Consider the following 27,239-nt stretch of genomic DNA (forward strand, 5'->3'; position numbering starts at 1 on the left):
AATGTGGGTTTGAACTGTAATTGTGCAATATTCTCCCCCACCACCTCTTTCCCCCCACCATGCAACATGGATGGGTAGCAGTGAACTTGCAAGCTTCAGGTGGATCTCTTGGTCCTGCACCAGCTAGTGGCAGGCATTCAGCTTGTGTCAGCTGTCTCAGTTACCTTTAATGAATATGAAGCTTTAAAACAAAGGGTTTGGGGCCATTGGTGCCAACTAGCCATAAAATCCTTACAGTAAATCAATAGCTTAAAATACCTACCAAAACTTTGCAATATTTCAGTTCTTCTAAACAATGGGATGTGAGTTCTTGACTCTTTTCTGCAGGTATCGCAAAGGATTTGAACTCCAGCCAACTCTCTATTCTGGAATTAACCTTGCAGTTTTGCTGCTTGTTGCAGGACAACAGTTTGAAAGCTCGATGGAACTTAGAAAAATAGGTAAATAGCCATACACAGTGCCACAGACAAGTATTCTGCCTCTCTCCCTATGAAGAAAACAAAATACTTATAGTGATGGGTTGCATAGACAGAACGGTGGTTCAGGCTTTTTCGCGGTGGGTCCTGGATGGCAGTCTAAAGCACAGGGATCTCAAAGACACATTTTCCTTCTGTCTGCCTTGGAGCAGCTTTCTGGTAACATGGCCCATCTAAAGGGCCCCAGAGATTGGAGAACAACAAAGACAAAGGACCAACTTCAGCACCATCTGTAAACTGCCTTTACTGCACCACAGAAATTCTCATTGCAGAGCCAATAGGGCACAAAAACAGGAAGAGACAGTGTGGCCCAGTTCTCCTCAGGAATGCCAGGAAAGGGTTTCTGTTGTCACTGAGTTGAGAGATCCACAAAAAGTATTGCCTGGAAGGATCTACCAGGAGAGTTACTTGTTGTCTCCTAGAGTCAGTCACATCTTCCATGTATGTGCTAACTAAAACACATCACTTTACATTTACAAAGAAATCCCATAATAAAAACAGATATGCAGTTCTTCCTAGGAAGATGATAATTGAACATGATATTTGGAATCTGGTCTTGTCTGAAATGCATATTTGAGCCTTAAATGTTAAGAATGCAAAGGTGGCTTTAAATCATTCCTCTGACCCTGCTCTGGGATGGACTTGTATGAACCTCTAGCCATGGATCTCTTGCAGTAAATGTAGATGAGGACACAGATTTGTGCATCTTACACTGAGAATCAGGAGGCAGATGGCCCAGACAGGAAGTAAAAGAGATTTTTCAGCTGTGTCACAGGAGTTCTGTACTGAAGGTATGACTTGCAGACCCTGCCTCTGTATCGTGCAATGTTGTTTTCTGGGGAAAACTTACTCCTCTTTATTTTCATCAATAATGCTTAATCAAGTCTTAAATTAGTCTTTTACTGATCAACTTAACAGTAAAAAACACAAAAGAGTGTTTTACTGATAGAAAATTGGTTTCCAATTGAAATTTTACAGGTGTACGGTTAAACAGCTTATTGGGAAGAAAAGGAAGCCTAGAAAAAATGAACAATTACTGGGATGTGGGACAGTTCTTCAGTGTCAGCATGCTGGCAAATGATGTTGGTAAAGCAGTACAAGCAGCAGAGAAGCTTTTTAAGCTGAAACCTCCAGTGTGGTATGTGGTAGAAGGCTGTTGCTCAAGTACTAAACTATGGGGAAAATACATGAATTTAAAAAATCTTGCAGTCACTTGGATAACTTAACTGGATTTTTCTATCTTAGATTGTTTGCAACTCTGACTTTATGCTCTGTTCTTTTATTATGAGAAGGAAGGGGGAAGGTGAGAAATTAAGTTATCCAACATTGTCAGGTTATATCCCATTAAAGCACGTATTTTATAAGAAAGAATTTGGGTATTAGTAATGACTCCTTGTGAAGAAGTTGTGAAAATTGTGAAACCATTGTTTTCAGAGTTAAGCTAGCTGCTGCTTCCCTCCACCATCTTCCAGTTCATCATATCCTGTCTAATCCCCATGTAACTACTCATGCAGCTGGTACCCATTTGCAAAAAGCTATTGTTCATGGACATCCATGTGAGCTTATGACTCAAGGCTTTGTCTGAACTTGCTATTCTTTCCAGAAATCTGTAAAAATCAGCACTACCATTGTGGTAGCTTTTAAAACACATTTCATTTTGGATGTCTAAATCAGTTAAGTGGTTTTAGAATCTGGTTGAATTTTGTTTTCTCTCTGTTAATTCACTAATTCAATACATTCTAGGTACTTGAAATCATTAGTTCAGAATCTGATGTTAATTCAGCGTTTCAAGAAACTCACCATAGAACATTCTCCTAAACAAGAAAGATTGACTTTCTGGCTGGATATAATTTTTGAGGCAACGAAAGAAACAACTAATGGACTGAGATTTCCAGTAAGATGTTATGTCCAAACAAGTTTTGCATGTTTTATGTTTCTGGATAGGATATTACAAAAATTGGAAGACTCTAAACATAATACTTGAAAACTTAACTGCCTGTTGTTCAGTGCATGAGCCAAACACCTGTAATCTCTTAATCTTTATGCTAGAAAAAAAAAATTAACCCACCACCCAAAAAGCATTCTAAGAAATACTTGTAAGTCTCCTATAACAAATTGTGATAATGCTATTCTGTTGTTCATAAGAACACAGACTTTTCCTGCCTTGCCTTGCTCTCCTGTCTCCCTTGAAAATTTCTTAGGCCTTACTTCAAAATTACCTTTTGTCTATATCTGAGCATCTGAAGATACTGTAGTGTATTAGTTACTGGTTTATTATATTAAGGAAAACTGCTCTCTGTCTTTAGGTTTTGGTGATCGAACCAACTAAAGTCTACCAGCCTGCCTATGTTTCAATCAACAGTGAAGCAGATGAGAGCTCTCTGTCTTTGTGGCATGTCTCTCCCCCTGAAATGGTAAAACCATTGTGTTAAACATGATTATGTGTGTTAAATGTACTGATTCATTGTACATAAAGTAATTTTTTACATGTAGATTTTGGAGTACTTTGCAATAATTTTAAATTTGCTACATTTCTGTGAAGCCCAAGCCTCAGTATCTCTTTTGTGCAGATACAAAAGTTGACATTTTATAGAGCAAGTAAAAGGAGTGACTATGATTAGAAAGCAAGTGGTTCTGATGTCATTCAGATTTAACTTATCTTGACCATGTCTCTTAGAAGTGCATGGGCTATTTGGTCTGCTCATAATGTTCCTCATTAAAATTCTGTGATTTTAGTTAAGATGTAGGTCAAAGATTAAAATTAAAGATAAAGCCCAGAATTGTGTTCAATGTTTTAGGCATTTTAAACTTTTACAACGGTAATATTTGAAACTAGAAAAAATGGCAGCCTGTGACAAGTTCAAGAAATAACATATTTGGTGTCCTGGATTATTGGATAAGGCACAGGGGATTAAGAAAGGAGTAGGCAGTGTCAGATTAAGAAAGGAGTTATGGACAGTGTCAGCTCTTAAAAATGTGAAATAATTTCAGTTTCACATTGAAATACTTGAAATCTGCAATATATTTTGCCACACTTCCTTAGTATTAGAACAACATAGATGGAGAATAGACCAAAAGCATAGAGAGACAAAGTGTGGAAAAGAAGCATGTTGGAGCAAGACAAGACCACATAATTACCTGGGTCTGTGATCAATTTTTCCAGTACCTTTTTCTACTTCATTGTTTCAGGTGAATGTGCCTGACACAACTTTGCTTTATGGAACAAATTTTTGGTGCATGTCTGACATTGCTAAAAAAAGATTCGGCTCAGAGCTATAATTAGATTTGTGGAGGGCTGCAGTTCTAGACACAGGCTGTCCTTCCTGTGTTTTGCCTCCAGTGTATTCCCTGGGCCAAAGCTGTTGGCTCAAAACCTCTTAGAGAGATGGGTGAATTTGCCTTTCCCTTTGAGCCCAGATAAGAAGAGTAGGGTATAGTCTGCTCCATGTTTAATGTGAAATGTAGATGTATTGCATCAAAACATAATGTTTGGTAAATTGTGCTGCACAACTTACTCTTCAAGTTGAATTTACATGAGGAAATGTGGCCTTTGCTTCCACCCTGTGCCATTTATATGCATTTTTTCTCAAGTGAGTAAAATAGCAATATATGTAAAAGTTCCTTACCCATGTATTAATCTTATTTCAAAATATGGGGGGGAAGAAAGAAAAAGAGTGAGAAAGAAAGAGAGATACATGTTGAAAAACCTTTCTTTTCCTTACTATGTTGTGACTTTGTTTTCAATACTACATTAAGGTTAAACTGTGGTTGATTTTATCCCTGTGTTCTTTATAGAAACAGATTCATGAATGGAATTTTACAGCTTCTTCCATTAGGGGAATAAGGTTGGTATGTCAGTAAACAATTCAGTGTCTTTTTGTGTGCATTTTATATTTCCCTTAAGTGCGAAATATGGATTCTAACTTAAATCTCTGTCTTTCAATGGCCTGCTATAAAAGCTTGTTCTGTCCAACCTGCCTTGAAATGTCACAGAAGAGTTTGCCTTTCCATGCATGGGCAGAGCTGTACATTTCTCACAGGAGCACTCAGATCTGAGAGGACCATTGAGTGTCTCTATTCTCTGGTAGATTTCTTCGTTTTCCATTATGTAACTGATTTTTGTAGATTTTTCCAAATGTTTCACTGAAGTTATTGCCACCTCTGCATTTAAAAACATGGAGGGCAGAAGGAAAGGAGAGCGCTTAGTGCTTCTTGCTTCCTTCCATAAGTGAAAGAATACTTTGTTTTCCTTTAAGTAAAGGAAACCATAATATCTGTTTTCTGTTTGGAATTCAGAAATGCTTCTGATATAGCTTTATTTAAATATCAGCTAGCTAAAACTTGACTTATTAGAAAACTAATAAATGAGGTATAAGTGTAGTTTTTGATAAGGACATAAAATAATTCTTAAGCTGGAAGTAGACTACTAGTGTGGTTTCTCAAGGACTAAACTTTAAATAGTTAAGACAGTTCCATTTTGTGATGCTTAGATCAATGAAAACACTAATCACAAGTAAATGGGTCAAAATATTAGTAACAAAAAAGATCAGAATATTATAGAAAGAACAGGATTGTTCTGAGAACTGAAAGGATAGAAAATATTCACATTTGGTGTTAATAATTGCAAAATGCATGACTACATTTAGAAGGTACATTTTGTATGTTAAGTTGGGCTACTTTGCTGCCAGAAGAGTGAGAGAAAAACACCAAGAGAGGAGGTAAAAAAGGTAAACCTATCTCTTCTCTGAATTATGCAGGCTGCAGCTAAGACCCAGAGGAACTGTAAGTACGGGGAACACCAAGTTGGCTTTTGCCTTCTCTCTGAGCTCCTGAGTCTCTACACTGGTGGATCTGGCCTTTCTAGGGACATAAATTACTGTTGTCTGGGGCCACTTGTGTGACTGCATAAGCTTAAGTACTTGAAAAACCTTCTGATTCAAGTACAAGAAGAAATTCAGATACCTAATTGGTTCTGTAGTTCTGAAAGGAGAGGGATTCTAGGCTTTGGTCTTGACTAAGAGTGCCTAAAGTTTTAGGTCCCAGGTTTGCCTTCCCTGAATTTGTATAATTTGCCTAAGCAAGTAAGCTCAGCAAAGTATTTCTCTGACTAATGAGTGGTGGTTGAAAACGTAAAACTGTGGATTTGGACACAGATTCTATCATAACTTCAGTCTTTTCTTCCAAAAAAAAAGCAGGCTTTGGTTTAAATGATTTTTATGTGGTATTTTATTCTATTACTCCAATGCAATGTAAATTACTGAAGTCTATGGAACTGATTGATAATAATTCAGCATAAAGTTTTTATACCACATTAATTACCTTCAGTCAACACAATGCATAGAAATTAATCTTTAAGAAGGATAACTTTAATCAAAAGGAAGCAAGCAATTAATTTCATTTGCTTTGATTTTTAATCACTGCTGAGTGATTAAAAATTCACTGTATTACAAAGCTCAAAGAGGCAGTCTTTTTTAAATTTACCGGAGTTAGATGTTTGCTTTGTATATGACAACTTTAAATTACTATACTTTTGAAATTGCATTCCTTTAAAAAAATGTTGTCTCAGTTAAAATACACGCTATCAAAACTCTTAAACTGTATTTATACAAACCAGTTCATCTTATGTACCCCATACATGACAATGTTTATAATGCAGTATTGTTACTTAGATACTGTCTTGTCTGTCCTTATTAGCCCCTGGAAGAATCACCTTGCTTTGTTTCTTAGTTCTCAAGTCAGATATGTGCTTCTCTGACTTGTTAGACTGGAAATTGCTATACTAAATGAAACTAAAGGATGGCACAGTTATTGTTTTCACATACTTCTAGAAAAATCTTCAGGCCAAATTTGGATTTTTTTAAACATTTTCCATGTAGCCCTTAATGGTGCTTCAACAGGCAACATCAATTGGTCATGTAACATGTGGCAACTTTACTGTAGTGTACTGTCATGTATTTTAAGTAACTGGCTCAGCAGAAGATAAGCAGAATAGAAGAGTTTGACTAAACAGATCAGGCAAGAATCTAAGAAATTTTATTAACTTAAGGCACAAAAATACCTTAAGAAGCCTAACAACTTGGGATTATGTAGCAAATGTTTGTCAGTGCAAATGGTTGGCATAAGAGGGTAATTCTTATATTTATTTTCATATTGATACTGTGTTTTATGGCATTTAACTTTTTGCTTCAGTGCATTTATATGAGATATATATGGCAAGACACAGTATGTAATAAATAAGCCCTTTTTTCTGAATTATTGCTGTGATTTGGAGTAAATTTTGGTCATCCCAAAACCTATTTATCAGTTTTAAGGCCATAAAAAGTATAGACTGAGAAGGATCTGTTACACTGTTGGTATTTCCCAGTTCAGTTATTTTTTTGTAGGAGCAATGGAATTATAAAAACCTGAAGTACTTTTCAATCTTTAAGGAAAGGTTTTCTGGATAGCTAAATTAGTGTCAGAGCAATTCATTTTCCACTGAGGTGTCATCAAATACCAGGGAGTCTGATGGACTTGTGTGAAAGCAGAAGTGGAGGTGAACAGCAAACCAACCTCAATACACCTCAGTATTTTACCAAAGTAAGCAGCAGCTTATTTATCACAATTGAGATAGGATTATAGAATATATAAATAAGCTGAAAACTCCTAGTTATAAGGAAATATATATATATATATAATTACATACTGCTTCTCTGAGGTAATTAACTGTGAAAAATTTATTTCTTAAGTGTTCATAATTAAAAAAAAACCTCCTCATTGCCCAAAATAATATTCTCCTAATGTGAATTTTACAGCATTTCCAAGTTTGATGAGCGATGTTGTTTTCTTTATGTCCATGATAACTATGATGACTTTCAAATCTACTTTTCTACAGAAAACCAATGTAGTAGGTGAGTTCAGTTTGTGTGGGTGTTGCATGCCTCATCTAGATCCTAAATAAAATTGATTTTGTAAAGATTGAAAACCAATATTTTTGCTTGAGAAACAGATTATTTAATTTTTCACTTATTTTTTCTTGATGAAGAAGCAATGTAAACTCGGTGATGCTTAAGGTGATGAGAGCACCCATTATACTTCATGTGTGATTCTGATTAATTTATTTACAAATCATTATGTCTGAAAAAGGTTTAACCAGTTTAATCAAAATTACAACTATTATCTTACTTTATCTCAGCCATGTCATGTAAGCTGCTACATTGTTTCAGGTTACCTTATGTGTCTGTTCAATTTGATTTAAATAAGAGTATCTAAGTGTAACAAGAAATTGTAACTTACATTGTGTCAGAGATCCGTGTTTTGGATTGTACCTGTAGTTAAATGTTTTCTGATGATCTGTGGTCTCTAAAAAGTAAGCAGGCTGACTGAATTTTAGGCCTAAATCTTTACAGGCCAAGTTCTGCCTTATGACTGGAAGCTGCAAATACACCTTCTGAATGATGCAGGAGGGAGTTGTTAATACACTTATGTTTTGGAGCGTAATGGTATATTCACTATTTCTTGCAATAATTACTACTTATGTATTACATGGAATAAACTCAGGTTAAAGAAAATTACTAGCTTTGCAGAGTGCATTGCATAAAACACTAAAATTAATGTTACCTCCTCAGCCTTAATTTGGCAGTGCAATTTGTGTGTCATGAAACATGGCCACATTTTTCATGATGTATTCAGTGTGCTACAGGAGTCAGTTCAAGAGATGTCTCTTTTATTTAATGAAAGAGATGTATGAAATGAAATTATTAATAAATTTTTAAGTAATTGTTAACCATTTCTTATAGAATTTGGAAAAAAAAATTAATGGCTCAGGCAGGGAACTACAGGAAAAAGTGTTCTTATACTTAAGTATCTCTACCCCACAGAATTAGAAATTAGTTAAAACTCTGTTCTTGTAGCTACATTACTACTTTTATACTTTTGGCTTTCTGAATGCCTGACAAAAAGCTACAACATCTGATTTTCTGAAATACTGAGTAATCACACGTGCAGCCAAACATCTACTGAAACATCTACTCATTTGAGTTGAATTTACCAAGATTTTACTATGCAATTGCAATAACAAGTAACTATCAGGTTCTGCTACAGCAAACATAATTTTATAAACATATAATTTTATAAATAGTGAGGCTTTTCAGTGTGTGTTTGATGTTCTTCATCATTTAAAGGGGAAAAATATGGAGAAACTCAGTAATGAAAGAAAGCTGTGAACATGCTAGTCAGTTTATTAGCTTGAAAGCAATGCCCAGCTTGCATGAATCTCTTTAGTCTACTTCCAAAAGGGTATTCTTCTTTGATCTTGTGCTATGTATTTCTTTTTTTTTTTTTAGATTCTGTGGTTTGGTGAAAGAAATTTTGTCTGATGCAGTTGGCAGTACTTTGGAACTAGAAGGAGAAATCGATGGAGACACATTAGAGGTATGTCTAGGATAAAAGATCTGAGAACTCTGAAACTTGTTCTCAGTCTTCCCTGCACTTTTATATTGGTATAGTAGAAACAGAAACAGCATTTAAACTCCTTAATTGTATATGAAATTTTAATTCTTTCAAAATTTTTTGTACATGAGATTTGCATTCATTTGAAAAAACACATTTTTTATGAAGTGGGCCTGTTACTACTGTAAACTGCATAAATCCTTAATGAAATATGTTACTGTGTTTGTATTCTCTTGCAAACAATGTGTAGATAAGAATGAAAGGTTATCAGCTGGCTCAAGTGGATAAAAAATATAAAATATTAAATAAATGCTACTAAAAAGTCATTACAAAGGTACTTTAGTTTTTCTACCTGATACCATTACTACTCCTGGTAATTTCATTTGACAGGCTTCTGTCCCAGAGATATTGTAGGAATTTAGGATCAGGTTAAGACACTGTGCTTTTTTCTTATCACTGTAACATCCATGTTAGGTATTCAGTAGCTGTAAGCTTTCTTTATAATTAGTACAGAGAGGAAAAGCAACCAACTTGGAAAGGGTTATTCACATTTCATGTGGCCTCAGGTTGGGATAGGTGAATCCATGTCTTCATAAGAAAAAGTGGCTCATATCAGATGTCCACTTTTGTAGGATTAAATACATACCCTGAAGAATTTCTTCTTCTTCTTTTTATTTGTTTTGAAATCTGAAAAGCATAGAAGGTAGGGTGTAAGTTTTATTTGTGGACAAGCAAATTTAATCAATCAGTTAATGAGCATGAAAACCTTCCTGTGGCTTGTTTGAGCTGGGCATCTTTCTGATTGTGTCTCGTTCCAGCAATTCTCTTAGGCCGACCATTCAGAGCAGCTGTTCATGGCAGTGAGCTTTTGTAGGGCTTGAGTCTTCAGGGCAGGAAAAAGAAAATATATAACTCTGCTGTACTGCTAAATGTAGTTTCATATAGTGGGAAAGATGAGTTTTTGCACTGGAGTTTGTTTGGTCACAGCATTCTTTCCTCAAGCGGAAAGGACAAATACGCACATCTGTTAAGCCCAGTTTAATACATCCATCTGTGGTCTTGACACAGCTTCAGGGCACTGCCTGGGTACACACAGGGTATTAACTATAGCTGCAGATCTTTGTATTACATAATTATGTACTCAGCTAATAGCAGGGCTATCTCCACACCACACAGTCTGTTCAGCTGTGTAACAGTCTCTCAGAGGATGTGAGCTCATCATGGCTTGAGCCTTTTAAAAACTGAACTGAAAAAATCACTTGACAATGCATAGCAGGAAGCAATCCTGCATGAATGAATGACACTTGGAGATGTGACTACAGAAATTAATTTTAAATCTTAGAGCTATATCATTCTACCTATCTTGAAGTTTTCACAGTTGTCACCTTGTACTTATTGTCTTAGGTTAGGACAATGAAACAGAAATCAGGACTTCTGAAGGGGAGAAATAATTAGTTTAGTGTATAAATGAAGAAAGACACTTAATGCCTTCCTGCTGTTTGAGATTTTATATTTAAGAAGTGACAATGAGGAAAGTGTAGCTTTATGTGGTCTTGATGGGCTCCACTAATACAGAGAAAACAGTTCTTACTGTTAATAAAACCGTTGCTTATATTTGGGGAAGAGGAAGAAATAACCTCCTGCAAAGTCTGGGGCAAGAAAATCTGGTTTCAGTCAGAATCCTTATGAGCATGTTGTTGCCAGGGGTTGTATATTTTATGTATAAACTGCAGTCTAATTTTACAGCTAGGAAGTATTTTGAAGGAGTGTGAATGTTGCAGTTCCTTCAGCCTTGGGGTATTCACTTCCATATATTGATATGAAGAAGTTCCTATCACTTTAAGAATACCTGCTGTACCCCAGTTGGATAATCTAGAGAACAGATTCTGCCTTACAGAAGGTCAGATATGAACACTTGTTTACTTGTACCTACCAGCTGGATTTCACAGCCAGTGGATCACTTATTCAGATTTTTGGCAACCAACAGTGGTTTTTCAGTATTTGTAGCTGTTGGGATGAGAAAAGGCAAATGTAAAGTGACATCAAGTATATACAAGTCTATTAAACTGTCTACTAACTAGCACTGAACTCTAAATACCAACAATTTTCATGTATCATGGGACCCAGATTGGAGAACATAGGTTTCTCCACGATAATTAAAGGGTTGCCTTAGGACCAATGCGTTGCTGATGGGGTTACTGTCAATCCTAAATTCTGCAATGTGACTGCTGTCTTTTTTCTGCACGGTTTTCTGTCATATGATAGCTGTGAAAACTGGATGTGCTCCTACCAGAGAACCTGGCAAGTTTTGCATATGGCATTTTGGGTCAGTTATGCCTATCGTGTAACGAGATTATGTTGTGAACCGTGAAGTGCTGAAATGTGGTAAATGGAGCTGTGCTAAAGCTGTGCCTGCTCCAATTTAGTTCCACTGAGCAGAATATGATGTTAGGATAAGTGACAGACAGGTTTCCTTTAGCACATTCCATACAGCAGCATGAATCTTGCCATCTTTGCTGAGGTGAAGAGGGGGAGTGTCAGTGACACATGGACGCTGCAGTGTGAAATGGGAAGGCACATCAAAGAAATTCTCCAAGGCTGCATTCTGTGTCAGAGAGTCACATTGGACAACACAGAAAAAGTAGTCATTGACAGAAAAGTCCATAGTTATGGCCATTGTAAAAAGTTTTGTTGTTTGTTTTTTCAACAGGGAAATCACATGAGGCCACAGAGAATACCCTGCAGTTTTCCCATATGGAACATCCTCTTGGATGTGGGAAGATACTAGGGGAGATCTGTGTACTCCTGACAATATCTGAGACTATGAAATTGTCTAGTTCCTTTCACCCTGATTTGAGTCATGGATGTGCTGTTCAACCCAACTTCCATAAGAAATTTGGTTTTATATAGTGTCTGGGGTACGCTTTCATTAAGCATCATTCACTCCTTTAGAGCAGGAGAGTTCTGTCACAAGGCCACTATATGAGGTGGTGTAAATTAGTGTAACTTCACTGAAGTCAGTGAACCAGCATTGAGTTATTCATCTGGAAATATGACCCAGCACATTTCAGCAGCAATGGAAACCACCATTATATTTAATAATTTGTTGACAAGATGAACATCTTTTTCTGCCCTTTGGAAAAATCTCATAGTGAGAGAGGATGTCCTGGGGTGACTGTATGGTCCGGTTACTTTTGTCTATTCATTAAACCCCTGGTTTCAAAATTTTAGGTTATGTTCCATATATTTACATGTTTTGAAGGCTCTGTCAGCAGTTCTTAAGAGATAATACATGAATGGGTTCTTTTGGCAGCAGTGTTTCATTGAAATTGGTTTATTGGTATGTTCCTTGTTTTGATGAATGCATCTTTCTCAAAGCTGGTTAAGGAAGATTGTATTACAAAGCAAGTAAGATGGAAATTTTACAAGTTGTGTAAAGCACAAGGCTGGTGGGTAACCTGCTGTCCTACAGCTGCACTGCAGCAACACCTTTGTGCTGTGCTAAATTGGCATTAAGGCTCTCTGTAATGTCAAATGTTAGTGATAACAATTTCTGTGCTGCTTTGTTTATCTTTTCTGCTTGCAGTATGAATATGATTATGATGAGAATGGTGAAAGGGTAGTTCTAGGGAAAGGTACTTATGGAATAGTTTATGCTGGAAGAGACCTTAGCAACCAGGTCCGAATAGCCATCAAAGAAATACCTGAGAGAGACAGCAGGTAAGACCTAGTTCATTGTTATGTACACACTGTGAACAAAATGCAGTTGTTTTTTGAAAATTTGGCTCTTCTTAGCATGTGTTTCTGTGTGGTTAGTTTATAAAATGCCAGTATACTGAAATCGAATTACTATTTCCTCCTAATATCCAAAAGTATCTTTTTGAGAATAAAGACTTTGTATTTTGGGGGAAAATATGTTATATATAGTGAATATGACAGTTTAATAATCTGTATGTATATATTACATTCCAGGAGACATTGGTTTTAAGTTGCAGTTGTATCTCATTTGTATTCTTTTTGAGGAGGGTGAAAAGCAGGAGAGGAGCTCTGGAGTCAAAGATGGTGCTATGTTTTGATACAGAAGACACACATATAAATTCTTGGAGGGTGTGTTTCTCCACCAGAGTTCCTCTGAGACCTGTCTCTATACTTTTTTGGAATAGGCAGTAAATGACGCTGCATTTTAAGATCATGGACAAGATGTTGGCTGAGAATTGGAGTGGTATCCCTAAAATCCATTCTGTTGTCAAACTAGTATTTAAACAAAGCCTAGAACCTTTTCCTGCATGATGAAATATTCCTTGGTTCTTTTTGGTTTTTTTAATAGGTATTCTCAACCTCTTCATGAAGAGATAGCACTGCACAAATATTTAAAGCATCGGAACATTGTCCAGTATCTTGGATCTGTTTCAGAAAATGGATACATTAAGATTTTTATGGAGCAGGTGCCAGGAGGTTTGTATCCTGCTGAGTTTGGTCTGCCAAAGGAAAAGCATTTGGGACTCCAAACTAACTGAAAGTCAATAGATAAGTGCTTAATGTGTTTGTGCACTCTGTATGGCTTTTCTGTTGGGACATTAACTGTATAAGTCTTTTTCTCATAGAAAGAGTAAATTTGAAGAGTATAGGTCTCAGTACCATCTCCCCTTTCTATAATAACTCTAAACCTAGAGAGAAGTCATTAAAAGTATTTGGTTTCAAATACTCATGTGTTAAAAAATAGTGGAGTTAGAGCTGTATAGTCCATTGAGCTCAAGTGTCTGAATGATGGCTGGAGCTTTCAGTGTCAGTTTCTCTTTGAGAAGTAACACTGATAGAACAATTAAGTACTGTTTTTTAACTGCTATGTACAAAGGACTGCTATTCCCTAGGTAGATTAGAGATTAAAGTGAGATATGTTCCTTGCTCATAATTTCCAGTTTCACTCCTCCAGCCTTTTCTGCTGGAGGAAGAGGATGTGAAATCACTTCGTAACCTCTCTACCTTGTTTCCATCTCCATTTTGCTATTTACTCTTCAGTGTCAAAAATGTGTCAGAATGAGTGTTAGATTTTGCATTAATTTAATTTGCAAAGCGAAAACAGAAATAAGAAAAATGGGGGGAAAAGTTCAGATTTTCTAAGAAAGGTCCAGACAAACATTCAAAGTATAATTAAATGCATCCAGGGCATTTAGGGGTGTAGGGAAATTTTGGTTTTGAGTCCTTGTGACCTTTTCACCTGACAGCTGAGACACTTTGACCTGCATGACACATGCAGATGTGATGAAATTATGCCAACATTTCCACTTGTTTTCCCACACTTGTTCACAGTGTCAGCTGGTGTTGTTTCCTGTTCATATATGCACAGCAAAGTGTGCTGTGATTAGTTGCTAATGGCAAGATATTACTGAACCAATTTAGATATTTTTAACTCTGTAGCCAGTCTTAAAAAGGAACCAGCTGTTCAGATTATACAAGATTCTTTGAGGAAACTTTACTTTAGAAAGCTGTCGATTCCTTTAGCTGAATTTTTCTGGCCTTTAGTAGACCTACTGTACTTAGTTTATTTTGTGCTGAATAAGCAAAACTATTCTTTATTTTGCCCCATTATTTAAATATTTGTGTTATTTAAAGATTAGTTTTATTAGAATTGGGAATGTATAGATGGCCCATCTCCTGTTCTGAATATCCATTCAGGGTTTTTTTTTCAGAAGCTTTCTTTCCTGTCTCTGAATATTGCCAGAAGTTGATGCCATATTTGTAAAGAGAAGGCTCTTTCTGATGTAGATTCTACCCTCCCTGCCTCAAGAAAATCAGCTTGTATTTGCCCATATCTGTGGTTCATGAAATACAGTGTACAACGTGGTAGACTGTTACTTTTAGTCCTTGTTTCATTAGGGGGTACATGGCTGCTAGTTGTAGTCTCAGCAGTTGTTACAGTGAACTGAGGGGGATGGATGCAGCTCTGTCAGAACATTTATTCTTGTTGTGGGACTAGAACCTGACCTGGCAAGTAAGAAATAACCAGTCCAGACCAACAGCAAATTATTTGCTATGAGTGATCTGGCAAGAATTTGGCTTAATCATAGATACTGCTTTTCTTTTATATTAAGATGTTGAGCAAAGGCTCCATCCAGACTTACCTGTTTCATGATAGTTTGGGAAATTTGCTATCTTGATACACTTTCTTCTTAAACTCCTGTAGGCAGCCTCTCAGCTCTCTTAAGATCTAAGTGGGGCCCAATGAAAGAACCTACAATTAAATTTTACACCAAGCAGATTCTGGAAGGCCTCAAGTATCTCCATGAGAACCAGATTGTACACAGAGATATAAAGGTAACTTTTCCTTTTGTGTGTCTTGTTTGATTTGCTTTTTATCTTTATTTCAGTTAGTTTTGCTTTAATCTGAAGTAGAATTTTTAATAAGATTTCATGGAAGCTGAATGCAAAAGGAAAACATAAGCCAACTCCTTCTCCTGGTGCTTCTGGACTATTGCTTTGTAGAAAGGTGTATTACAAAGATAAGTGCAAACTTGAAGTAGTATTGAGATTGAGAATCTGTATTTTTCTGTCTCCCCCTCCCTGTTCACTGCCTTCCTCCCTCCTTCCCTCTCTCCTCCTCCACCCTCACCCCCTCCCCTCCTTCCCTCTCCTATCCAAACCACAGGGGGACAATGTTCTGGTGAACACCTACAGTGGCGTGGTTAAGATATCAGATTTTGGTACTTCCAAACGGCTGGCAGGAATCAATCCATGCACTGAAACATTCACAGGTAAATTAATCTAGTAGAGTGTGTAAGGGTTTTCATGACAGGTTTAGCATTGGAGCCAAGAGGCTCTTCGGCTTAGTGATGAAAACACTATTGGGTCTCTGTTTGCAGGGCAGAATAAATGGGAGTGTGATCACCATAAACATAGGCTTGATAGCTTTCCTGACTTTTTTTTTTTTTTTAATTTAACTCTCTTCCATTTTACTTTACGAGAGTGAAAGTTTTTCTTCTAAGTGTTCCTTAAGTAGCAAATGGTTGTTGCAATTACATCTGGAAACACTTGAATTTAGCAACATTTTCATTTAATACTCTTGGTATTAGTAACATGCACACTTTCTAGATGTATGTTTAAAAGTGCAGAAAACCAAACTCAAACTTAGGAACACTTTCAGATTAGAGGTGTGAATTATAAACCCAGCCAACTGGCTAACTGGCTCTTTTTTTTTGCTAACCTTGGATGTCAGAAATCCCAAGCACATCCAAGGCATCCTGGAATTTTAGACAAACTATGATGAGTTGCCTTAGATATTGCCCTGTATTTACAAAACTAGATTTTTTTCAAACTAACTATTTGAAATTCCCTGTCACTAGTGTTCTCATTTGTCTTGAAAAGACAAGAGTCTGTGAAGGAAGGCAAGGGCCTCCCGTGAAATGGAAAAGGTAAACCCCCTCACTCCGAATTACCACAATTTCAAAATAAAAAGGCTCTCAGGCAAAGATATGGGAATGGGAATAACAGTTCTTTACTAGGAAAAAAACCTAAATTTAAAAAAATGTAATTAGTACAAACAAAACTACTGATAGAGTCAGAAACCTGACACTCTGAGGAGTCAGGGTGTTGGTGATAGTCCAGTTAAATGGTGGCTGCTCCTCCTGCTCCTGGAGTGGCAGATGAAATGCTGCTGAAGCGATGATCCAGTAGAAGGGTGTAGTTTTCTCTGAAGGTCTGGTGATAGAGTAGATGGGCCTGGTCTTCCTCTGGGAATCCAGTGAAGAGGCTGAGCTGCTGTCTCAAGAAATGCTGATTTTATGCAGGTAGGGATGCTTGGCTCCTCCCTCTGGGTGGAGAATCTTACAGTGGGATGGTGTAACTTTCTCAGTCATGCAGTGAGCCATTCAATGGCACATTAACAGAAGATATCTCCCCAGAGGGAGACATTGTTCTTGTAAGAGATAAGAAAACTGCCCAACAGAAGATACCTGTCCCACCTCTGACAGATGGCAAATAGAATATATGCTTATCTTACAAACCAGGACATCATTATTGGGGTAAAATATGAAAAATTATTCTCATTAAGACTATCTGTCACTTCTCAGATTTTGCGATCTCTTACATGCATAATCTTTAAAAGTTGGTGTCTGCAAAAATTTGATATAATTTTATTTTCTAGAGAAGCTATTGGATTATGTGGTGTATAGACTTTCAGCATTTGAAACCTGGAGTTAGAAAAGAGGGGCAAAAAGTTTATAAAAATGATGCTATAACATAAGTCTTTGTCTAGTTTTCAGTGCTGATATGGGAGATAAGGTATTTGGCTATACAGATTGCATTTCACAATTTTTGGCTTGCTGAGTGTTGTGTTAATGCTCCTTAATAAGAATTAAGAATGTACACTTGACTGCTCTTTTTGTCCTGACCAGGAACCTTGCAGTACATGGCTCCAGAAATCATTGATAAAGGACCACGAGGATATGGTGCTCCTGCTGACATCTGGTCCCTGGGCTGTACCATTATTGAGATGGCAACAGGCAAACCTCCTTTTCATGAACTAGGGGAGCCTCAAGCTGCAATGTTTAAAGTAAATACAGCTTTTTTGCTTTAGAGTTGATGAATTGTCAATTATAGCTTAATTTCATAATATTAATTGGTAATAACATTGTCTTACATGTGTTGTTTTGCACAAAGCCATAGTCTGGCCTGTGTTTTTAACTCTTGCTGAAAGATCCTCCCCTTCTCTAAGCTGTATTGCTCTAAGGGGTGATCAGTTATTTTTGTGCTGGAAATAGGTCATGACTCAGAGCAGCAATCTGAAAAATGAGTGAAGGCTTATGAAAACTAATATCCCCTGTGTTACTTTTTTCATCTCCTGCTCTTGGTTTATGATTTCCTTCTTGTAACCAGTCTCCCCAATAATGACAAACAAGTTATTTCTGCTCCTTTAAGTAATTTTTGTAAGCTTCCTTCCCAAAGGAAAATGTTTTAAAGGCCCAATCTCTGCAACAGGGATGCAGGAAGATGTGGTGGAAAAGGGCAGGGGAATAGCTCTCCAGGATTCCCAGTATGTATTAAAGGAGTAAAATACTCTGTATTTTGCATTCCAAGTCCTTCAGGTCATAGTTACCTCCTCAGTAAGCTGTTGTCTCTATTGCATTGTTTTTCTTAGTTAGTGTATCTGTTTTCAAATGCAAAAATTAACACTGGGATAATAAACGTTTTTTAAAAGTTATTTGTTCTAGCTCTGTAACTAACAGGAGTGTAACAACTATGATGTGTCAAATGAGTAGACTGAAAAATTTTGGTTCTTCCATTGGCTTGCAGTAGACCTGTAGTAAAGCACTTAAGTTTTCAGTTATGCTTGAGAATTCTCATTCTTATAGTGGGGGAAATATCCCATCCATGACTCAGCAAACTGCTTTAAATTACCAGTGTTGTAATTTTTTCATGTATCTTGTTGAAAGCCACTATGTGAGCTTAGTATCATCATTAATGCAACCATTGTGGCAAAATCAAGTCTTTAGCAATAGGTAGAGAAATCTGGGCTGCAGTTCAGCATGATGTGTAATGCCATACGTCATACTAGGCCTGTGAGTTATCCCATGAACCACTGCTAAAAGGCAAAAAAGGGATGATTATGGCTTTTGATAACACTTATTTCAGCAGTATAATAGGTCACCTTGGTGCTGTCAACATGTGGCATACCTCAAAAGAAGCTGCCTGGGTGAATGTGGTTTGACTCACTAAAGCTTTCCTAAGGGAACCATGGAAAGAGACCTTTTTCCACATCACTGTCAATGTCAGATACAATTCTGTTGGCAGATGCCTTTTAACCTTATGTACCTGGCATGCAGTTGTGACTGCTCAGTGAGTTACACATCTTATTTTTCAGCACAGTTTATTGAAAGTTTTTAGCATTCTTATTGCAGACTGTGTTAATTTACTACAAGCAGGCATTTGGTTTTGTTTCCTGTTTCTTGGCTCTGCTGGGACCTGTTTGGAATTGTGTCTTGCTAGACACCATAGGTTACAAACCATGTTTTCTTTTTCTGTGTAATGAAACCAAGCAAGCTGGAAGCTGGATTTGAAGGAGGCTGGCTGGGCAAACATGTAAAAATAAGTCTGGAAAACTTTGAATATTGAACTTTTGAGGTCCCCACCTCCACACATTAATGCTCTGTTGTGTATATGGCAGGTGAGGAGAGGGAAGGTTTAAGTCTCCCTGTGAAGTCACTTTAGAAATTGCAAATGACCAAAGAGTTGGACAAAGTAGAGAAAAGGGGCTATAGGAAACCAAGAACAGGATAGGTCCTGGCTGGGACCATTGCATGGTATTTATTCTATGAGCACAAAATGTGTGCATCTGTGTCTGTGTGAAGAGTGCAAACAAATGGCATTCAGTGGAGACAAAGTACACTAGTGTTGCTATAGAATTTGCAGGTGGTTGTGACAAAACTTCCTCCCCTTGAGCAACAGAGATTAAAATAAGATCATAGACAAGCTTTCAAATTTCCTGGTCCTGGTTTGGAATTTTTCTAGATTTTTGCTTAGTGCATAAGAGTGAAACCTGGCACCAGAGTGCTGCCAGTTTGTGACACTGAGTCTTAAATGTGCTCAGGTCATGGTTTGGAAGGCCTTAAAGCCCTATTAACATTTTATTACTGCACTGTCATTCAAACAGAAGCAGGACTGCTCAGCATTTTTTTCTTCAGCTTGTATTGAAGCGGAACCAGTATTGTGAGCACTTAATAGTGCCACAGTGTGTTAATGCAGCTCTGTAATGAGATTATTTGAAAGCAGATGGCACTTAACTGCTGGGCTGCTGTCTTCCTTGTGGACACTACCTTTGTGCTTGTTCTCCAGTATTTTGTGTAAAGATGCTGAGACTACAAACCATAATCTCTCCAGACATGTGCATACAGTGCATACAAGTTATACAGCTCTGGCTTCCAAACAGTTCTGCCAGATTGACATTAGAGAATAAGAAGGCAGCAGTGAGGAGCTGGAAAAATCACTGGGGAGCAACCTGTAGAAGCACATTTTTCATTACTTAAAGACAGAGTCTTAAAAGAGACTCTTTTAAGTAATGACTTAAAATAATAGTCATTACTTAAAGAATGGTTTAACAAGGATCTTGTTAAACCTTTGGACATCATGTGATTTTCAATTAAATAACACTGAAAGACTCAGGAAGACATCTGCCCCGAGATGGGGGCTGGTGCCAAGGTCTGGCAAGGTCAGTGTGCATATTTGTGCAAGGAAATTTGTCAGTGGCAGGAGCAGAAAACAGCCTCAGGCTGTTGGTGCTAGAGGAGGAGATTATTGCTGTTCTTGGGTATGAATGTGCTGGAGGAGTCAGCAGCTAAGAGACACAGCTCTGAGCAGAGGTGATGGGAAATAGCAATAGCTGGAGGGGTTTGTGGCTGGTCAGGGGAGGAGTATTTGAAGCACTTGGTGTCAATAATGCCCAGATACCAAGATTGCCTGAAAGCAGGTGATGAGATACATCCATAGCTTGGCATTTATGTAATATCACATGGATATTTACACCATGTTTGCCATGAAATAAAACAGGATTAGAACCTCGTTGTCACTTCACTGCTTTATGTGGGACCTGGTTCACTCCTTTTCTACAAGAGTCAGGAGAAGTGTGAGCGACTATTATAAGAGCTTTGGCCCATGGTCTCATGGTCTCCATAAAAATAATTAGTATTTGTGTTTTACTTGCAGGTTGGGATGTTTAAGATTCATCCTGAAATTCCAGAATCAGTGTCTGCTGAAACAAAGGCCTTTATTTTGCTCTGTTTTGAACCTGATCCTAGTAAACGTGTTACAGCATCTGATTTGCTCAGAGATTCTTTCCTGAAGCAAGTGAACAAGGGCAAGAAAAGCAAAATTGCATTCAAGCCTTCAGGTAAGGAATTATCAGCCAAATCCAAGTCAACATCATCATTAAGTGTTATATAAAAGATTGGAATCATTAAGCACTTTCTTTTGCAAAGGACATTTCTTGTGCCAGGAAAACAGCAGGAATTCAGCTATTAAAAATGTCTGTGATTTTTGATTATATGTATTTAAATTTAATAATTCTCAGAAAATAAAGTGCCTTGCTTATTTTGTATTTTGCTTGCTGAAACCTCCCAAAGTAATTTTTCCTCTCTCCAGAAATAAATGCCTCATTTGTAGTAAATTAAAATTAGAAGAGTGACATTTGACAAAGACTTTCCAAAGCAGTTCTGCATTTTAGATTCGCAGTTATATGCACTTCAGAGGTCTGAGGTTCATAGAGTAGGTGTTTGACACCTGAAAATGTGGATCTATTAGGTGTTTGGGTCAGCATTTTCAAACTTGATACATAACATTGAAATTTGGCACAAAGGTGCTGAAGTAGCTGTCTAGTGGGTTGTTTTGTTTTATCTGCATGGCATGTTTCTTCTTCCCTCCCCCCCAGACATATCAGCCACTTGCTCAGTGATAAGATAAGGAACCTTAATATAGACCTGCCAAATAAATCATATGAAGGAACTGTTTCAAAACAGGGAAAGCCATTGGTCTTGCTGCTTCTTTCACCTGTCTGCACACACACACACTCCCAATGCAAATTGAAGTTCTTCCTATTTGAGCTTTTCCTCTCTCAACAAATAACTTTTGAAATAATGGAATTCTGAAGGGAACAAGTAGCAAGGAATTTATACCATCTGGCTGAATTGGTTTCATCAAGGAAATGGGCATTACCTTATGTCCTGAGGGGCACTGAGAGCTGAACTCCAGTCCCTGCAGTGACACTGGGATAACAGGAGAGCTCCTGCTGCTCAGCCAGGGCAGTGGCATGCAGGAGAGCTGTTGGCATGCTGTAGCTCTCTGTCCCACAACAATCTTCTCTTGTAGCCTTTCAGCTCTTGAGGATGTCTTCCTGGAAAAATTGCATGATGTTAGAAAGTGCAGAGCTTGCCTTGTTAGCAGTGTCAAGAGCAACAGGCTCTTTGTCAAATATCAGGGCAGGTGCACCCCTCCCTCCTGCTGCCTTCCTCCTTTCTTCTCTTCTCCTGCTGGTGAGGTTATGGAGCTGGTGCTGCAGGGAGTGAGCTCAGTGCTGACCAAAGACATGAGCAGAGTGGGCAAATGTGAGAACTGTGCATTGGGTGAGGAGAGGGAAAGACACGTGATGGCAGCTGAGTGTGTGATTCTCCATGCCAGAGCTGGGGAGAGCTGTGCTGGCTGCTGCAGCCATCCCCAGGGGAAGTTTGGTGGCCCAAGGTAGATCCTGGCCCAGCAGTTACCACAGTCCCAGCTGCAGCAGTTCATCATTTTCTTCCTCCATTGTTTCTCTCACCTCAAATTTCTTCAGACTTGTCCCCATCTTTCCATCTCATCCCTATCTCTTTCTTTCCAATAATAAAGGCAGACCAGAACAAATCCCAGGCCTTACTCTTGGGACAGCAGCTCTCAATTTGCTGTCCTACTGAGATGCCTTGCTCCAGGTTTCATGAGGTGACATACATTGTTTCATTTCTGTGACTGTTTAACCTCAGTCATGTGCCATGGAGTATGTCAAAGCTTTCTGAACAACTTTCAACTTCTAGCTCTCTTCCTTCCCTCACCTCCAAGAATTTGTAGTGACAAGCATCAAAAACTTTTTGTCATATTGTAGCTCCATGGTTATGTTCACCTTGGGCTGAGAGAACTTTACCTTTCCTGCCACACAGCTGCAAACTGGCAATCAGGATTACAGCAAACTCTCAGCATCTGGGTTGGTTTGGTTTTTTTTTTTGTTTTGTTTTTAATTTTTTCTTACTTTTAAGATTAATTGGAAAGGGACAAGAGATTTCCTTCAGGCCAGTGCTGAGAGGGAGGGTCCTTGCTAAGGGCAGGGGCACATGTGAGCGACGCAGATATCTCAGGCATGGAGAGGGAAATTTGATGCCAATTAAAGGTGAGGAGGGCACATAGTTGGAGTGCTCACTGCTTAGAGAGATGGCTGTGGTGGAGCAGCAGATGAAACTCTTGGTTCCTCAGAATCTTTAAACTGCTCATATCTATTTGAGTCACCTGGTAGGGCCAGCACCAAGGGGGATTGTGTGTATATGTGAGAGAGGGTAACAAAATGGCATTTCCTGTGAGTATCTGTGCTATCTTTGGGTTTAGCAGTTAACTTGTTAAAATCTTTTCTTGCTTATTCATGCAATGATTTTGAATTGTGTTACTGCTTTTTAACAACAAGGTTACTTCTCCCTCAGCCATTTTGCAAAATGAGGTCTTGATATCAGTGAAGATGATCACAGCTGTTTAAAGCATGTTGCCCTTTTTGGCCTAGCTCTGTCACACATTTTACCATGTCTGTCCTAGATTATAATAGAAACACATCCCTCCCATTGCCAGTCCATGGGGAACAGGCTGGCAGTAGCAGCAGTGAGCACGGCTCTGTTTCACCAGACTCTGATGTACAGCATGATGTGTTTTTCGAAAGGCCAAAGAGATCCATTTCAGAGATTCAGACAAAGCATCCCATTTCTCATTTACTAAGGTAAAATATTTGCTTCTCACTTGATACCCTTGAGGGATTCTGTAGATTTAATTCACATTTTATTTTATCTGAGGGCAGTTTTTTCACATAATGGTTAGGTAAGCACATGTGTTAATCAGTAAATTGCATAGACAGATTACCAGTTAATGTAAACACTGTCTATATTTAATAATGAACAATCATTCCTCTCCTTTAAGGTTTCCATGTACTTTTACACTTTCCTTCCTTCAGTGAGTAAATGTCAGTGGTCTTACTGATTGAGTGGATATGGATTTAGGAGTTAAGTGAGGATTTGACCCTTCCATATGCTCATAACAAAATGGGAAGCAGAAATACAGTTCTGCTTCTCCCAAAGTACAAAGCAACACTTTCAAATGAGTATGTTACAGTATGGGTCCAGGAAAAAAAATGAGTAGTTTCAGCTTTCCTTCCCAAAACTGACATTAATGCCAGCTTCTTAGCAGGGGGAAATCAGCCATAGGGGCTTTGAGTCAGCAGAGGATCTGAGCCATCTTCTGTCTCAAAATCAGCACTTACCAGTCTGATCAATCTGCTGCTGTAGTTTGAACTGAGTTTTTAACCCCAGAAGTGTCCTTGCTCCCTTCTGGCAGTCCTGGTTCCTTGCTAATGCTGAGGTCTCTCTTGTGCCTGTGCTGCCACAGCGTCCCTGATGAGGGCTCGGCCTCGGAGGACAGGAGCGCCTCGCCATCCGTGGAGGATAAGGATTCTGGGCTGTTCTTGCTGCGCAAGGACAGCGAACGCCGAGCAATCCTGTATAAAATCCTTAAGGAAGAACAGGATAAAGTTGCTTCCAATTTGCAGGAGTGTATTGCACAGGTAATTTCACTTCAGCTCACCTTTTCACATGTCAAGGGAAAAATAATGAGCCAAGTCATACTATTCCTTTTCTGAAAATGAATAAATGAAGGCCTTTGGATTGTTCTTTCTGAGTATCCTTAATTTCTGAGACCTGTAACTGTGTGAGCTGTTTGCTGTTGTGTGAATGGGTAGCAAACACCACCTTTTGACTGCTAATGGGCTCTTGGTTTATATGAGGGAGAGATTTGGGCATTTGATGTGGGATTATGGAGGGCTGAGGTTGGTGAGTTGAATGGTTTTGGTGTTGTCTTTTCTTTTGGCTTTTAAGGACATGGAGCTAAAACACCACATAGTAATAGGTATATTCTACGTTAGAGACCTGATTAACAATTTTTAAGAAAACATTTGTTAACTAGGTGCCAAGATCACAGTACGTGAATCTTAAGAAAGTTAAGGTGGATTTTCTGAAGAGGGGAAGGTTGAGTGGGAAGGTTTAGTTACTCTGAAGAGGAGCAAGAAAAAAATCATAGAATGGTTAATGCACAGCCAAACATTGCCACACACCTGTAACAGCCTTTTCTTCTTAATGTCTGCTCCTGATGAGCCTCTCTCTGGTGAATCTGACATTTGCTCATACCCTTGTCAGTGATTTTTGGGCAATCCTCCAGCACGCTTGTTCATGACACTCTCCCATCATTTATTCTTACTAAAGCTATGTTTTTTCACCTGGACTGCACTCCCATAAAGGGGAGCGTGCTGACTCTTGGTGTGGTGTCCCCAGGCAGCTGTTGACATTTGTGGCTCGGCTGTCAAGCCCTGCTGCTCCATGGTCAGCTCTGCACAGCCCAGGGTTTGCTGCTCCCTGTGCTCCTTCCCCGGCAAACTGCACCACAGGGGCTTCTGTAGGGCTCTGCAGACCACAAACTCAGGCTGGGAAAGCAGCTGGGGTACATTTCTGCTCTGAGCTTAAACTGCAAAACAGCTGATAGCCTTACAAACAATTAAAATTCAGAGTCAGAAATAATCAGGGCTCCAAGCATTTTCTGCAGTGAAGGATTATTTAGTAGCAGTAAGTCCTGGTTCAGTCTCCAGCTGTTCTATAGCACTGCTGTCATCATCTCTTTTCCATAATTTATGTAATACTCCCTTTACCTTTTAATTACAGAGGTTGTTCTTATAGACATTTGGATGGCTTTAACTGTGGGGGTCATGGACTGAAAATCATAAAATAAACAGTGGTGGATCACTGTGTCATTTTAGACCTTTTTTCACTTGGGATAAATGCATATATAAGCATATTTTTTTCCTAAGGAAATTAAATATCGGCATGATTAGATAGAAGTCCAGATTCAGCTTATTGAAAGGATAGTATCTAAAAAAATTGGGTCTCTTAGTGACTCATTTTGCTGTTTTAATGGAGGAGAGCTGCCCTCTGCAGTACATTGCAGGAATGTGTAGATATAATTTGGAGCCTCTTCCCTTTGTGACAGACACAGTAGCAGTAGATTTACAGGGTTTTTTTGAAAACAGAAATTACTCTTTAATTTTTTTTTAAGAAAAGATAAAAACTAGAGACTCTGCATAAACAAAAGTTCTGTGATTCTGTTCAATAATGTGAAATATATGTAAGCAAATCGATGTAACCCTAAGAACATTAATGCTACTAAATAGATGTTTAATGACTCTGGGATTAATTTGATACACATTCATAATATTTTCTCTAGAGCTCTGAAGAACTGCAGCTTTCAGTGGACCACATCAAGCAGATTATTGGGATTTTAAGGGACTTCATACACTCCCCTGAGCAGAGAGTGATGGCTTCTACAATATCCAAGTTGAAAATGGATTTGGACTTTGACAGCACTTCCATCAATCAGATTCATCTGGTGCTGTTTGGATTCCAGGATGCAGTGAGTTCCTTTCCTCGTGTAGGCGCAGAGGAATGGTTTAGGTTGGAAGAGACCTTAAAGATCATCTATTTCCAGCCCCCGTTCCATGAACAGAGACACCTTCCACTACATCAGGTTTCTCCTGGACAAAGCTTATGCCAGGGGTTTGCAGCTTCCCCACTGTTCCTCACTTCTCTCCCTCCTTGTACTGTAGTAGAGTTTGAATGTCACAGTCTGGTTTGAAATGGTTTGAAAGCTGTAGCCTAAAACTGTCAAATCTGTTGTATAGACTTTGAAAGGTGGGAGGCTTTTAGAGCTGCATGCAGTTTTTACCTTATAAAGCTTAGTATTACTATTGGAAAATAAGGTTCTCTTTCCTAAGGTGTGAGCAAATGATGTTTGCTGCTACTTTTACAGGTGAACAAAGTGTTAAGAAATCACTTAATAAGACCCCATTGGATGTTTGCCATGGATAACATCATCCGCCGTGCAGTCCAAGCAGCAGTCACTATTCTTATTCCAGGTAAATCAAAGCAGCTGAAAATAATCCTTTTTTTTTTAAAAAAGGTGTTCTGCATATCAAAGAGCTGTAGCAAATGGAACGGTTCAGATGTTTACGCTTTCAGCATGCCATTAACTGCACCCCATGTGCCACTCATCAAAAGACATGGGGTCAGAGTGTTGCAGAGAAAGAAGTGTTGATCTGGAGGATTAATGCTGTACTTGCAGTACAAAAGCACATAATGAGGAGATAAACAGGGGTTCTGCACCCCCAGTGTGGTCCAAACATGACAAAAAAAAAGGCAAATTAAATTCAGTCCAAGCTGGAGATTTTCTAGTAAGAAAGAAAATTATTCTGTACATATTAATGACATCCAGGGTGGTTAACACTGCACAGGTCTGGTTATGTGTTCTGAAAAATTATTAATGAGCTATGGAGTAGATGTGTAGAAGAGAGTGCATCAATATGAGGATGATTCTGGCCCATAGATGGACAATAGGGAAAACCACCAGGAAGATAAATGTTTAAGTACTGTCTAGGAATGAGTTGAGTTGGAAATATTTAAGTACTTTTGTAACTGTTTAAAATGCTGAGCACCCCTTCCAGTATAGGAATGTTCTGAGAGACTTAGTAAC

The 27,239-nt window shown here is 38.3% G+C and overlaps 1 protein-coding gene across 1 annotated transcript in view; it reads left to right on the forward strand.

Moving 5' to 3' along the window:
• The window catches only part of MAP3K15 (mitogen-activated protein kinase kinase kinase 15), an 81,878-nt gene that overhangs the window by 51,508 nt on the left and 3,131 nt on the right, over positions 1 to 27,239 (forward strand). Inside the window, exons 8-24 of the mRNA XM_053970167.1 lie at positions 328 to 440; positions 1,455 to 1,614; positions 2,220 to 2,370; positions 2,783 to 2,890; positions 4,272 to 4,321; positions 7,271 to 7,366; positions 8,801 to 8,888; positions 12,493 to 12,626; positions 13,234 to 13,361; positions 15,091 to 15,221; positions 15,553 to 15,658; positions 17,297 to 17,454; positions 20,601 to 20,784; positions 23,217 to 23,394; positions 24,057 to 24,231; positions 25,938 to 26,123; positions 26,520 to 26,625. Coding sequence (XP_053826142.1) covers positions 328 to 440; positions 1,455 to 1,614; positions 2,220 to 2,370; positions 2,783 to 2,890; positions 4,272 to 4,321; positions 7,271 to 7,366; positions 8,801 to 8,888; positions 12,493 to 12,626; positions 13,234 to 13,361; positions 15,091 to 15,221; positions 15,553 to 15,658; positions 17,297 to 17,454; positions 20,601 to 20,784; positions 23,217 to 23,394; positions 24,057 to 24,231; positions 25,938 to 26,123; positions 26,520 to 26,625 — 2,252 coding nt within the window. The remainder of the gene's footprint in view (positions 1 to 327; positions 441 to 1,454; positions 1,615 to 2,219; positions 2,371 to 2,782; positions 2,891 to 4,271; positions 4,322 to 7,270; positions 7,367 to 8,800; positions 8,889 to 12,492; positions 12,627 to 13,233; positions 13,362 to 15,090; positions 15,222 to 15,552; positions 15,659 to 17,296; positions 17,455 to 20,600; positions 20,785 to 23,216; positions 23,395 to 24,056; positions 24,232 to 25,937; positions 26,124 to 26,519; positions 26,626 to 27,239) is intronic.

This window comes from Vidua macroura, chromosome 2 (genome assembly GCF_024509145.1).
Source record: "Vidua macroura isolate BioBank_ID:100142 chromosome 2, ASM2450914v1, whole genome shotgun sequence".
NCBI lineage: Eukaryota > Metazoa > Chordata > Aves > Passeriformes > Viduidae > Vidua > Vidua macroura.